Genomic DNA, 15,434 nt, shown 5'->3' with positions numbered 1-15,434 from the left:
CAGCAATCAGAACCTCTGATGGAGAACTTTCCGTGGAAAGTTCAGTAATACTTGATGCGTTTCATAACTTTTATAAGGAGCTATATTCCTCTAAATTGTTCATGGGAAAAGATGATATTAAAAAATATCTAAGTCAAATATCTATCCCTAAACTATCCCTAGAATCTGCCGCATATCTGGATGAACCCATTACGCTGGAGGAACTTGAAATTGCTTTAAGCTCTCTCCCTAATGAAAAGGCCCCAGGGTCGGATGGACTACCGGGGGAATTCTTTAAACAATACCGGGACTGTCTCCTCCCACACCTTTTGGAGACCTTTAATGATGCGTTACGAATCGGAAAGCTACCTGCATCTATGAGGGAGGTGATAGTGGTAGTTATTCCAAAGCCCAATAAGGACCTAGTTAGACCTGACTCATAACGACCTATTTCTCTCCTACCTAATGATGTGAAATTGTTAGCTAAATTACTGGCCAATCGGCTTAATAAGGTAATTACTCCTTTAATACATAGGGACCAGGCTAGATTAGGATAGGAGCACGGCCAATAATCTCCGCCGACTGTTTTTGAATCTCCAGAGATCGATAATTAACGGGGATGCCGCGCAATAATTTCCTTAGACGCTGCCAAGGCTTTTGACAGCGTTGAATGGGAATACCTGTGGGAAGTCTTGGAATCAATGAGATTTGGACCGTGTTTTATCTCCTGGGTCAAATTACTGTATAATTCCCCGTTAGCAAGGATGAGAGCGAATGGGCTACTTTCCAAACACTTTCCTTTACATAGAGGTACACGGCAAGGCTGTCCCTTGTCCCCCCTGTTATTTGCGATAGCAATCGAGCCCCTAGCCTGTCTTCTACGTAACTCTCCACATTGGAGGGAATTTCCAATAGGCGCCCGGGAAGAAAGAGTATCGTTATATGCAGATTACCTAAGTCCATCGATCCAATAATGAAGGAGATTGTTGATTTTGGGACATTTTCTGGGCTAAAAATAAACTGGGACAAGTCCACAATCCTCCCATTAGATCCCACACCACCACAATTAGATCTCACCCGTATACCCCTGCAACTGACCACTCAATTCAAATATTTAGGGGTAATGATAACACCAATACCACCTGAATACATAAAACTGAATTTAGAGCCACTAATAGCAAAATTTGTAGTCAAAATTTATGTTTGGTGTAAGTTGCCCCTTACAGTAATTGGCCACTGTAATGTAATTAAAATGATATTCATGCCACAGCTATTAAATATACTACACAATTCGCCGATATGGGTCCCACAGAGGATATTTTACAAAATTCAGGGGATTTTTAGATCACCGATATGGAAAAAAAGCAACCGAGGATTTGCATAGAAACACTCCAAAAAAGCAAGGAAGAGGGCGGCTTGTCCCTCCCGAACCCATGGTCCTACTTTATAGCTGCACAACTGCAGCATGTTAGGGGAAGGATTAGAACAAGTGAATTGGATTCCTCAGCTGAGATAATTGCTCTCAGTATGAAACAGAAAGCACCTATTGCTTCGATTGAAGTGAGTGGGCAACAACTTCCAGGTAGAAAACTTCCCACAATCTCCCTTATAACCAAAGTTTGGTCGAAATTTAAGGAAATTACTAATCTAACAGGTTTTAGCGAGATTACACCATTATGGCGAAACCTCCAATTACCTGAAATATTCAGACTAGAAGGCTTTTTCCCATGGGAGGAAAGGGGCATACTATTTTTGAGCCAAATTCAATTTCAAGGATTGTTCAAATCTTTTGCCCAGCTCCAGGAAGAGTTTAACCTACCTAAAACTGCATTTTTTTCAATTCCTCCAATTAAGACATGCATGTCAAACAGTTTCCGAAGGGTATGGTGGTTGTCACTTCCCCTCCTGTGGTGAAACAGCTACTGGAGGGTAGGTCCACCAAAGGCCTGATATCACGAATATATAAATTTATACTTGATACCAATGCCCCCTCAACTCCCTTGGTGGTAAAAGGAAAGTGGGAAGAGGATGTAGGGACAATATCTCAGGAACAATGGACTGACGTTCTTACTTTGACAACTAGTCTTACATTGAATGAATCTCAGAGATTGTCTCAGCTATACTTAATACACAGAGTGTATAGAACCCCAAGATTTCTATTCAAAATAGGCGCACGACCAGACTCCTCATGTCCTCGCTGTGGAGTACTAGAAGCAACATTGCTTCATATGGTTTGGAACTGCCAAAAATTGGAGAAATTTTGGGAAGATATATGTGAAATCATAACCATTACGACTCAGTTAAGATTGCCTAATGACCCAAGAGTCTGTGTATTGGGTATTCTGGACTCTTCAGAAATAGATGATAAACTGTCACAGTGCGTTCATAGAATGCCATTTCAGGCGAGGGTTCTAATTGCTAAATACTGGATACGGGGAAATCCACCTAGCAAACAGGAGTATATAAATAGGCTGAATACAGTCTCGCCTTGAAAGAGGGTTCTATGTCCAGAGAAAATGCCCTAACAAATTCCTGTTGATATGGAGGGGTTGGGTGGAGTCCGGGAACATGGCTTCTGCGGCTCTATCAAGAGATAGCATACGAGGGCAATTTTCTCTATTGGGCCAGGTATCTTAGCACACGAGGTCGAATGAGGGATGTCGATAGGTCACTCTAATTTCAGTTATCACTGAAATGGCCTTCCTGAGATATTACTAATAGAGATATAAAAGCAATGCAACTGTCTCTCTGTTGGATCAAGTAAAGGGGGGAGGGGGGGATGGTTGGATGTTATGTTATATAATTATATAACAATAATTTTGCATTGTCCTGTACTCTTATAATAACAAGTATCTGTCTTTATCCTATATTATGCTGATTTCATGTTAACATGATGACAGACTCATAATATTGATATCATTTCGATGTATGGACTGACAAGATCTTTGTTATTGCATACAAATCTTTATTTTGTTAATACGTTTATTGATAAACAATAAAAACGATTTTGATTAAAAAAATAAAAATAAAACCTTTATTCCCCAGTTAAAAAAAATAAAAATTCACATGAGGGAACATGAACATCGTTTGCTCTATATACTGTAATAATTCTGTATTACAATGTATAGGGATTTTAACAGACAATTGAAGACATCTGTGTTGGTCCCATATTCATATGTACCCACATTGCTGAGAAAAATGAGGTTTTTATATATGCAAATTAGCCTCTAGGAGCAACGGGGGTGTTGCCATTACTCTTAGAAGCTGCTCTCTCTGCAACTGCTGCCCCCTCTGCACTTTGATTGACAGGGCCAGACAGTGAAAACATAATGCCTGACCCTGTCAATCAAAGTGTTGAGGATGCAGCAGCTGCAGAAAGAGCAGAGCCTCTAGGAGTAACGGCAACACCCCGTTGCTCCTAGAGGCTTATTTGCATATATTAAAACATTATTTTTCTCAGCAATGGGAGCCACATATGAACATGGGACCAACACAGATGTCTTCAACTGCCAAGCGCACATGTAAATGATGACAGATGGCCTTTAAAGAGGACCTTTCATGGGTCCAGACATTATGAATTAAGTAGCAGGTTATGTAGGGCATAGTCCATGGATGTAAGATCGCTTACTATTTTTTCTGGGTGCCGCTCCAGAGACTGCTCAATGGGCATCTCCTTCTCCCTGGCTGTAGCACGGTCCAATCACAGTGGAGAGCGTCACAGCCAGGGAGAAGGTGAAACGCCCATTGAGAAACAGGGCAGTCTCCTCCTCCCTGTACTGATGCTATTCATTAGCATACCAGGTGGGAGAAGTGAACGGGGGGCACAGCGGGTGAACGGAGCAGCGCCCAGAAAAATATTAAGCAATCTTATATACAAGGACTATGCTCTACATAACCTGCTACTTATTTCATAAAGTCTGGACCCATGAAAGGTCCTCGTTAGAGGGCATCTGTCAGCAGATTTGTACCTATGACACTGGCTGGCTGAAGAAACTGATAACTGTCTCAAAAGTGTGTATGACTAAGGCCTCATGCACACGACCGTTTTTTTTTGCGGTCCGCAAAACGGATTTCCGTTGTTCCGTGACCGTTTTTTCTTCCGTGGGTCTTCCTTGATGTTTGGAGGATCCATGGAGCCAAACGGATCCGTCCTGACTTACAATGCAAGTCAATGGGGACGGATCCGTTTGACGTTTACACAATATGGTGCAATTGCAAACGGATCCGTCCCCCATTGACTTTCAATGTAAAGTCAGGAGTCCCTATTAATATACCATCAGATCGGAGTTTTCTCCAATCCGATGGTATATTTTAACTTGAAGCGTCCCCATCACCATGGGAACGCCTCTATGTTAGAATATACCATCGGATTTGAGTTAGATCGTGAAACTTAGATCCGACAGTATATTTTAACACAGAGGCGTTCCCATGGTGATGGGGACGCTTCAGGTTAGAATATACTAAAAGAACTGTGTACATGACTGCCCCCTGCTGCCTGGCAGGTGCTGCCAGGCAGCAGGGGGCAGACCCCCCCTCCCTCCCCCCCTGTATTTAACTCATTGGTGGCCAGTGCGGCCGGCCCCCCCCCCCTCCCTCCCCCCCTTGTATTTAACACATTGGTGGCCAGTGCAGCCGCCCCCCCCTCCCTTCCTCCCTTGTATTTAACACATTGGTGGCCAGTGCGGCCGGCCCCCCCTCCCTCCCCCCCCTAATTAAAATGACCGACCCCCCATCATTGGTGGCAGCGGAGAGTTCCAATCGGAGTCCCAGTTTAATAGCTGGGGCTCCGATCGGTAACCATGGCAACCAGGATGCTACTGCAGTCCTGGCTGCCATGGTTACTTAGCAATTTTAGAAGCATTATACTTATGTGCGATGTCTGTGACCGGCCGGGCGCTCCTCCTACTGGTAAGTGAAAGGTCTGTGCTATAAGCAATGCGCCGCACAGACCTTTCACTTACCAGTAGGAGGAGCACCCGGCCGGTCACAGACATCGCAGGTAAGTATAATGCTTCTAAAATTGCTAAGTAACCATGGCAGCCAGGACTGCAGTAGCATCTTGGCTGCCATGGTAACCGATCGGAGCCCCAGCGATTAAACTGGGACTCCGATCGGAACTCTCCGCTGCCACCAATGATGGGGGGTCGGTCCTTTTAATTAGGGGGGGAGGGAGGGAGGGGGGGCTGGCCGCACTGGCCACCAATGTGTTAAATACAAGGGAGGGAGGGAGGGGGGGCCGGCCGCACTGGCCACCAATGTGTTAAATACAAGAGAGGGAGGGAGGGGGGGCTGGCCGCACTGGCCACCAATGAGTTAAATACAGGGGAGGGAAGGGGGGCCGCACTGGCCACCAATGAGTTAAATACAGGGGGGGAGGGGGGGGTCTGCCCCCTGCTGCCTGGCAGCACCTGCCAGGCAGCAGGGGGCAGTCATGTACACAGTTCTTTTAGTATATTCTAACCTGAAGCGTCCCCATCACCATGGGAACGCCTCTGTGTTAGAATATACTGTCGGATCTGAGTTTTCACAAAGTGAAAAATCTTATCTAAAAAGCTTTTATGCAGACGGATCAGCGGATCCGTCTGTGTGAAAGTTGCCTATGGACAAGGATGACGGACGCGGATGGCAATCTTGTGTGCATCCGTGTTTTTTCATGGACTCATTGACTTGAATGGGTCCGTGAACCGTTGTCCGTCCAAAAAATAGGACAGGTCTTATTTTTTTGACGGACAGGAAACATGGATCACGGATGCGGCTGCAAAACGGTGCATTTTCCGATTTTTCCACAGACCCATTGAAAGTCAATGGGTCCGCGAAAAAAAATGGAAAACGGAACAACGGCCGCGGATGCACACAACGGTCGTGTGCATGAGGCCTAAGCCTCATGCCCTTTAAAAAAAATTAAAAAATCCTTAAGCAGGCCACACTGAATTGATTAGAATGGTATTGGTGGGGGATCAGGAAGGTAAGTAATGCTTCTTTTTCTTCTTTAACACATTCTGCCCCACATATAAAAAATGTCAAACACTTTACAGTTCTTTGAAACGTTTCCTATATTTGAAAAGTTATGTCAGGGATGGGCAAACTGCGGCTCTCCAGCTGTTGTAAAACTACAGATCCCATCATGCCCTGCTGTAGGCTGATAGCTCTAGGCAGACTGGGCATGCTGGGAGTTGTAGTTTTACAACAGCTGGAGAGCCGCAGTTTGCCCATCCCTGAGTTAGGTAAGGGTACTTTCACACTTGCGGCAAAACGGATCCGACAGGCTGTTCACCCTGTCGGAGGCATCCTTCCGCTATTTTGCCGTGCAGCCGGACCGCCGCTCCGTCCCCCATGACTATAATGGGGACAGGGCGGAGCTCCGGCGCAGTACAGCAATTTGCGGTGAGAGGCCGCCGGACTAAAAAGTCGGACATGCAGGACTTTTAGTCCGGCGGCCTTTCGCCGTGCACTGCCGTGCTGCGCCGGAGCTCCGCCCCCGTCCCCATTATAGTCAATGGGGACGGAGCGGCGGTCCGGCAGCACGGCGAAATAGCGGAAGGACGGATCCAACAGTGTGAACAGCCTGTCGGATCCGTCCTGCCGCAAGTGTGAAAGTACCCTAAATTATATATTTAGGTTAAACAAAGCACATACACAGGATTTTTTCTCTTGGCTATTTTTTCATGAAATATATCACGGCATTGATGGACCTGGCAGTTTGCCATTTTTATGAGAGCAAGACACTCCCATGTTAGTTGTAATAATCATTTAAAATCATATAGAACATTAGGGTGAAGGGACAAAAACATGTCCGCATCACTGCCTTACCTGGGTACTCTAACTCCCACCAGCCATATGGAGGAATGAAGTGTGCCAATCTTCTCCACTCCTGATTGTTGAAGTGGCGGGCATCCATAAATATGGTGATATCATGTAGGAACCTCTCTTTCAGCCAAGACACGTTGTGAGCTTTAATTTTTATAGATAACGGGCAGGTCTGGAGATGCAAACGAGATAAAAACATAAGAACTCAATTGTTGTGGAGGGAACACACAAGGTCTGGTCCTAGATTTGAAGACACAAGACTTCACTGAACGTCATCTTGAGATTGAGAATAATGAGTAAAGGGCCTTTATGAGCAAACCAATTCTACACTAATCATTCATTATGAACTTCTCCAAAATAATAAAATTTCAGTGAAATCAAAACTTTTGTGATTTGTCTCAGGTCAGAGGAAAGTGAAGATGGCATCTGCCACCAAAAAGGGACCATTTTTGGAGCATTTAAATTAAATTAGAGTGTGTCAGTGCGGCGTATTATTAAACAGGCTGTTTGTGACCTCTGGCTACCACCCATTTAGACTTTGTCACAATGCTGTGTACGCTCTGATATTACTAATGATATTTTGGCATTAAGGAGCTGAAAAGGGGTTGGATACCGTCCTAGAAGACCTCAGAGGGTCATACATGACTTTTCAAGGCAACTGGGGCACTTTTGATTTAGAACAAATTTATTTGAACTGAATCAAATCTGACCGAATTGGATATGAAACATCTCTACCTTTTACATGGGACAATAATCACCAAACAATCACTCTACGTTACCCAAAGTATTCAGCTAGGGGGCTAGGGCAACAAACTTAGTTTCCAATCTCCCTCAAAGTTAAAACTAGGTAATAATGGTTTGAAAGGTACATTGGGCATCAAAATCCAGCACTGGAAGGAATCGAGCACTGGTGTAGCCTGGATAAGCTGAGCTTCTGAACATCTGCCAGCAATGCAGATTAGACTAGGCTGGGTGAAGTACTCACGGTATGATGAGAGGAAGTCACCAGGATATAATCCTCCTCAAATTCCCACTTTGGCTCAGCAGTAAAGTTATTTGCCTTAAGAGATTTCCAAGTTGTTTGTTCTAAAGTTGTTGACGGAACATCCAGACTGGTTCTGTTTGATTTGGATTGTGTTTGGTTGAGTGGCTTTTTGGTAGTTATCATTGATTTGGCTGGCTCTGTTGTTTTATTTAGCTGGATATCCAAGACTTTATCTGGGGGCTCTTCCTTTGTTTCTGTAGTGATCATCAAGAAGTCCTCAATGGGGTTTACATAATCTCGGAACTGTTGGTTGAATTCATTTTGCAGATGTTCTTCAGATTCATCTGCCCTATATAAAAATACACAACATACCGGCAACAGAAAATATATTAGATCAGGAAATTATCTATCTGTCCAATTTCGATTATCATAAAGATAAAACATTGCTATTTGTTTGAGGCAGAGAAATCGTGTTTGCTCCATTCCTTCAGTTTCCAGTGGTTGGTGGGAGTGCACTAAGTCGGCAAATACTCTGTTTTCTTGTAGCTGAACTGTTTGTGTTGCACGCTCTGCAGATTATTCACAAGCTCAGAATTGCAGTGCATGTATTTAGTTGAACTCTTTGTTTAAATTTGTACAACAATTCACCCGTCACACCCCTGATGCCAAAAAGTGTAGTATTTCACTGTAATATTACTAACAGCTCTTTGAAAAACTCACAGATCAGTCAATGTAACTAATGGTGCAGAATTTTCTACAGTGAGAAGGAGCAGCTGTAGTGGACGTGGACAGAAGAAGGTTTTGCCATCAAACAGCTAGTTTGTCAAGAGTGAGGGGATAAGCAGAGAGCTCCTGTGTCATGTCTCTTATAGCAAATCCTGGCACTGATCTACCAATTTGCTTGATTTATCACTATCGACCTGTAATGGCAAGCCTATGGAATAATTAATATAGTTTCTTACATGTAATTTAGTAGACAGCGGAGGATTATTTTTTTTTTATGATGGTAGTGGGCCTCCTGCCCTATAAGCTCCATAAAATATACATATTCTTATGCTGGACTGGGGTTTGAAAGCCACAACTTCTTGAATTATTTTTTGCATCTTACAAAGTATAGAAGGTCATGGCAGAAATACCAACATAAAACCTGCATACAGATAGACAGACTACTAGAAAATGAAGAAAGAACACCTGGAAAATTTAAAGGGGTTATCCGACACTAACAAATGCTCCTCCATATGGCGGGTCCCTCACACTGATTATACTTACCTGGCTCCCCGCATCTCTCCTGGTCCCCACATGGCCGCTGCTGCTTCTCCCCCATGCGTGAATGAAAACATCCAGTGTTGGGGGTCAGCCAATGGCAGGTGGCGACGGGGACGAGCCTCCCTAGTGTCACCTTGTTCATGATTTCAAGACCGAAACGGCCATGGTAGCTCATGGCATCCAACACCATGATACTTGGTGTTGGTCCTGGGTGTCTCTGCACCATGCATGATGGCAGTAGGCTCCTGTGAACTCTGATACGGCCATCATTAGTACCAAGGCAGAACCTGCTTTCATCACTGAACACTATTGTTTGCCATTGATGGCCGCACCACCTATCAAAAATAGTCCCAAGACTCCAAAACCATTATTCTTCTTTAGCTAAACATTAGTACTTTATCTACAGTCAGGCATTGTCTTAGAATAAATTAACCAAGATTTGCTCATGAACCTAGCAAACAAGGAAGTAGAATTAATTAAACTAAGAAAATAGGTATGAGCCTACTATTGGATAATTACTGCATGGGCGATTATCTTTCAGCTGGCAATAAGTTATTTAACCCCAACTGGTGCAATGAGTTGCTTCTCATTTCTTAAACAACCATGTCGAAAGATCGTGGTCGTGGAAAAGATGTTATTCTGTTTGAGAAGGGTCAAATCATTGGCATGCATCAAGCAGAGAAAACATCTAAGGAGATTGCAGAAACTACTAAAATTGGGTTAAGAACTGTCCAACGCATTATTAAAAACTGGAAGGATAGTGGGGACCCATCGTATTCGAGGAAAAAATGTGGCAGGAAAAAAATCCTGAATGATCGGCGATCACTTAAACGTTTGGTGAAATCAAATCGGAAAAAAAAACAACAGTAGAACTCAGGGCTATGTTTAATAGTGAAAGTAAGAGCATTTCCACACGCACAATGCGAAGGGAACTCAAGGGAGTGGGACTGAACAGCTGTGTAGCCGTCAGAAAACCACTATTCAGTGAGGCAAACCAGAAAAAAAGGCTTCAATTTGCTAGGGAGCATAAAGATTGGACTCTGGAGCAATAAAAGAAGGTCATGTGGTCTGATGAGTCCAGATTTTCCCTTTTCCAGAGTGACGGGCGCATCAAGGTAAGAAGAGAGGCAGATGAAGTGATGCCCCCATCGTGCCTGGTGCCTACTGTACAAGCCTGTGGGGGCAGTGCTATGATCTGGGGTTGCTACAGTTGGTCAGGTCTAGGTTCCGCAACAGTATGTGCTCCAAGAATGAGGTCAGCTGACTACCTGAACATACTGAATGACCAGGTTATTCCATCAATGGATTTGTTCTTCCCTGATGGCACGGGCATATTCCAAGATGACAATGCCAGGATTCATTGGGCTCAAATTGTGAAAGAATGGTTCAGGGAGCATAAGACATCATTTTCACACATGGATTGGCCCCCACAGAGTCCAGACCTTAACCCCATTGAGAATCTTTGGGATGTGATGGAGAAGGCTTAGCGCAGCAGTCAGACTCTACCATCATCAATGCAAGATCTTGGTGAAAAATGTATGCAACACTGGATGGAAATAAATCTTGTGACATTGCAGAAGCTTATCGAAGCAATGCCACAGCGAATGCGTGCCGTAATCAAAGCTAAAGGCGATCCAACAAAATATTAGAGTGTTTTTTGAGGCGACTTTTTTATCGCACAGGCAGTGTATAATGGTACCCCCTAAAACACTGAAAATAATTTGACTATAAGGATATGTTGAACTAAGGTGTGTCCTGTAATTAGCATCACTGGTTTCTTTAAATTTGTTATCAGTCAGTCTGACTATTTGAAGGGTGAAAATTACTTACTGTGCTGTTTGGTATAATGGTGTATACCACAGTGAACATGGACCAAAGAAAGCTAGAAAATTATAAACAAACATATTAAAGGTAAAGGCTATAAGACCATCTCCAAACAGCTTGATGTTCCTGTTACTACAGTTGCACATATTATTCAGAAGTGTAAGGACTGTAGCCAACCTCCCTGGACGTGGCCACGAGAGGAAAATCGATGACAACTTGAAGAGACGGATAATATGAATGGTAACCAAATAGCCCAGAACAACTTCCAAAGAGATTAGCGGTAAGGTACAGCAGTGTTAGGCCTCTTTCACACGACCGCATGGTTTGGCCTCTTTCACATAACCGTTTTTTTTTTTTCGTTTGCAGGCCGTTTTTTGCGTTCCATATACGGAATCATTCATTTCAATGGTTCCGCAAAAGAAAACGGAATGTACTCCATATGCATTCCATTTCCATATTTCTGTTTTTCCGTTCCGTTGAAAGATGTCCTATTATTGCCCGCAAATCACGTTCCATGGCTCCATTCAAGTCAATGGGTCCGGAAAAAAAACTGAATACATACAGAATGTACTCCGTATGTCTTCAGTATTCGTTCTGTTTTTGCGGAACCATCCATTGAAAATGTTATGCCAAGCCAAATTTTTTCTATGTAATTACTGTATACTCTATGCCATACGGAAAAACGGAACAAATGGAAACACAATGGAAACAAAAAAGGGAACAACGGATCCGTGCAAAAAACGGACCACAAAATACTGAAAAAGCCATACGGTCGTGTGAAAGAGGCCTTTTTCAGTATTTTGCAGTCTGTTTTTCACAGATACGTTGTTCCGTTTTTTGTTTCCATTGTGTTTCCGTTTCCATTCAGTTTTTCTGTATGGCATATACAGTATACAGTAATTACATAGAAAAAAATGTGCTGGGCATAAAATTTCCAATAGATGGTTCCGCAAAAACGGAACGGATACGGAAGACATACGGAGTACATTCCGTATGTGTTCCATTTTTTTTGCAGACCCATTGACTTGAATGGAGCAACGGAACGTGATTTGCGGGCAATAATAGAACATGTTCTATCTTTCAACGGAACTGGAAAACGGAAATGGAATGCATACGGAGTACATTCAGTTTTTTTTGCGGAGCCATTGAAATGAATGGTTCCGTATACGGACCGTGTACGGAACGCAAAAAATGTTTCACAAACAGAAAAAAAACTGTCTTATGAAAGAGGGCTTAGGGCTCATGCACACAAACGTATTTTCTTTCCGCTTTTCCGCTGTTCAGTTTTTTTTGCGGACCGTACGCGGAACCATTTACTTCAATGGAGCTGTAGAAAATACAGAAGTTACTTCGTGAGCATTCCGTTTGTCCGCATGGCCGTTCCACAGATAAGTAGCGCATGTCCTATTATTGTCCGCAAATAACGGTTCGAGGCCCCATTCAATTCAATGGGTCCACAAAAAATACGGAACACACACGGAACACATCCGTATGTCATCCGTATTTCATCCATTTTTTTTTTTGCGGATCCATACTGTAGAAATGCTATGCCCAGCCCATATTGCTCATGTGTTTGGTGATTAATAAGTTACTGTTTCTGTATACGATCCGCAATAAACTGATCAAATACGGAATCAATACAGATATGTTTTGTGCAATAACAGAACGGAACAGGACTTAAATCAGAGAAAAAAAACAACTCAGATACAGAACAACGGATCCGTGAAAAACGGTCCGCAAAACAACAACGGTCGTGTGCATAAGCCCTTAGATTGCACCATCCATTGCTGTCTTAGCCAAAGTGGACTTAACCACTTCCAGACTGGGCCATTTGCCCACTTCCTGACCAGGCCTAATTTTGCAAATCTGACATATGTCACTTTATGTGGTAATAACTTTGGAATGCTATTACTTATCCAAGCCATTCAGAGACTGTTTTCTCGTGACATATTGTACATTATGTTAATGATAAATTTGAGTCAATATATTTTACCTTTATTTATAAAAAAAATCCCAAAGTTCCCGAAAATTTTAAAAAAATTCACTGTTTTCTAAATTTGAATCTCTCTGCTTTTAAAGGGCTTCTACCACCAGAAATACTGTTATGTAGCTGAGTGACATTAGCGATGCGCTAATGTCAGCACTACATAACAGTATGTTTCTAACATTTGTCCCTGCAGCCGTTTTTGTAAAAAAAAAAAAAGCACTTTTATAATATGCTAATGAGACTCTAGGTGCTATGTGGGTGTAAAATCAGCACCTAGAGTCTCCGTCTACTGCGCCGTTCACTTCTGTCTTCGGCGCAGGCGCAATGAGTGAAGGACGCTCTCCTGATGCCGGCTTCCTCACTGTGACGTAGTCGGCGCAGGCGCAGTGAGGAATCCGGCACCAGGAGCGCATTATTCACTCACTGCGCCTGCGCCGAAGACAGAAGTGAACGGCGCAGGCGCGGGATTTCGTCAACGATGCGGGGGACCGTGGCATCAATCAAGAGGAGCTGGGCGGGCAGAACAGGGGACCTGGGCGGGATAAAGCGTGAGTAGATGGAGCCTCTAGGTGCTGATTTTACGCCCACATAGCACCTAGAGGCTCATTAGCATATTATACAAGTGCTTATTTTATCAGAACGGCTGCAGGGAGAAATGTAAAAAACATACTGTTATGTAGTGCTGACATTAGTGCATCGCTCATGTCAGTCAGCTACATAACAGTATTTCTGGTGGTAGAAGCCCTTTAAGACAGATAGTGATACGTCATAAAATACTCATTAATTAACATTCACCATATGTCTACTTTATGTTGGCATCATTTTGGTAATGTAATTTAATTTTTAAGACATTAGAAGGTTTAGAATTTGAGAAGCAATTTTTCAAATTTTAGGAAAACTTCCCAAATAATTTTTTTAAGGACCAGTTCAGTTCTGAAGTCATTTTGAGGAGCTCACATAATAGAAACCACACATAAATACCCCAATATCAGAAACTACACCCCTCAAACTATTCAAAACTGGTTTCAGAAATGTTGTTAACCCTTTAAGTATTCCACAGGAATGAAAGCAAAATAGAAATCATTTTTTTCCTGTAACACATCAAGATGTAACAGCAAAACAAACCTTAATATTTATTACCCTGATTCTGCAGTTTACAGAAACACATATGTGGTCGTATACCATTGTATGGGCACTCGGCAGGGCTCAGAAGGCAAGGAGCGCCATATGATTTTTGGAGGGCAGATTTTGCTGGAATGGTCTTAGGGCGCTATGCTGCATTTGAAGAGACCCTGAGGTACCCCCACAGTGAAAACCCCCAAAAAGTGACCACATTTTGTAAACTACACCACCCAAGAAATTTTTAAGGGGTGTAACAAGCACTTTGACCCAACAGGCGTTTCATGGAATTTATAACCCTTGGCTGTGCAAAATAATTTTTTTTACAAGAAAATGGTGCTTTAGGACCAAACTTTCTTTTTCTCCAAAAATAAACTGTTATTTGGGGATACGCCAGGGCTCAGACGGGAAGGAGTGGCATCTGGATTTTCTAACTTGGAATTTTCTGTCATGGTTTTTAAGAGCAATAACTTTTTCATTTTTTTGTTGACTGAGCTGTGTGAGGGCTTATTTTTTGCAGGACACGCTGTAGTTTTTATTGACACCATTTTGAGGTACATTTGGCTTTCTGGTAGCTTTTTATCTCATTTTTTGGGAGGTGAACTCACCAAAAAAGCTGTATGGTGTCATTTTTCTGTATTTTTTTTTTTACAACATTCACTTGATAGGGTAGCTCATGTGATATTTTTTCCATTTTATCACCAAGACAGCCTCACAAAGAGATTGACCCCTGACCTCTGTAGAGGCATAAAAAGAAAAAGAAAAAGGTTAAACCCCCCCCCCCCCTTCCCCTCCACCATACACCACTGTTTCCTGTCCCTACAGAGGCCAGGGCAGAGAAAGTCTCCCTGTTCGTCAGGGAGATGAAGGAGGAACCTCTGGAAGAATGTCCGCTCAAATTCCTATCTTTCAAGACAGCTTTTCTAATTGCGATCACGTCCGCAAGAAGGCTGGGTGAGATCCAGGCCATTTCGATTAGAGAACCTTATCTTAGAATCTTGGAAGATAGGATAGTGCTTAGATTGGACCCGGGGTTCCTTCCCAAGGGGACCCGGGGTTCCTTCCCAAGGTTGTGTCAAATTTTCACAGGGATCAAGAGATCATCTTTCCATCCTTCTGTAATAACCCAAAAAATAGTGGGGAGTCTACCTTTCACACTCTAGATGTTAGACATACAGTTTTAAAATACTTAGAGGTTACTAAGAATTTTAGGATGTCTGATAGTCTTCTTATTCAGTTCTCAGGAAAAAACAAAGGTGAAAGAGTTTCTAGGTCATCCATTGCCATGTGGATAAAGAGCACCATTTCCCATTGTTATAGTGTTCAAGGGTTTTCTTGTCCTGTTAACTTAAAGCAGGGGTGCACAACCTTTTTTGGTCTGGGGGCTGCATTGTCACATCGCTCTATTTCAAGGGGCTGCAAATAAAAAAAAATGTTGATCGGCGCTCATCTGCCTATTACATAAGC

At 43.0% G+C, this 15,434-nt stretch overlaps 1 protein-coding gene across 1 annotated transcript in view; it reads right to left on the bottom strand.

Moving 5' to 3' along the window:
- ST6GALNAC1 (ST6 N-acetylgalactosaminide alpha-2,6-sialyltransferase 1) overlaps positions 1-15,434 on the bottom strand; it is a 163,396-nt gene that overhangs the window by 122,655 nt on the left and 25,307 nt on the right. The window contains exons 2-3 of the mRNA XM_040437068.1: positions 7,772-8,120; positions 6,790-6,958 (exon numbers count right to left, since the gene is read on the bottom strand). Of these exons, the coding sequence (XP_040293002.1) occupies positions 6,790-6,958; positions 7,772-8,120 (518 nt within the window). The remainder of the gene's footprint in view (positions 1-6,789; positions 6,959-7,771; positions 8,121-15,434) is intronic.

The sequence above is a fragment of the Bufo bufo genome, chromosome 6, assembly GCF_905171765.1.
Source record: "Bufo bufo chromosome 6, aBufBuf1.1, whole genome shotgun sequence".
NCBI classification, from domain to species: domain Eukaryota; kingdom Metazoa; phylum Chordata; class Amphibia; order Anura; family Bufonidae; genus Bufo; species Bufo bufo.
The sequence above is the reverse complement of the archived record's forward strand: the minus strand, read 5'-3'. Positions and strand labels throughout refer to the sequence as shown.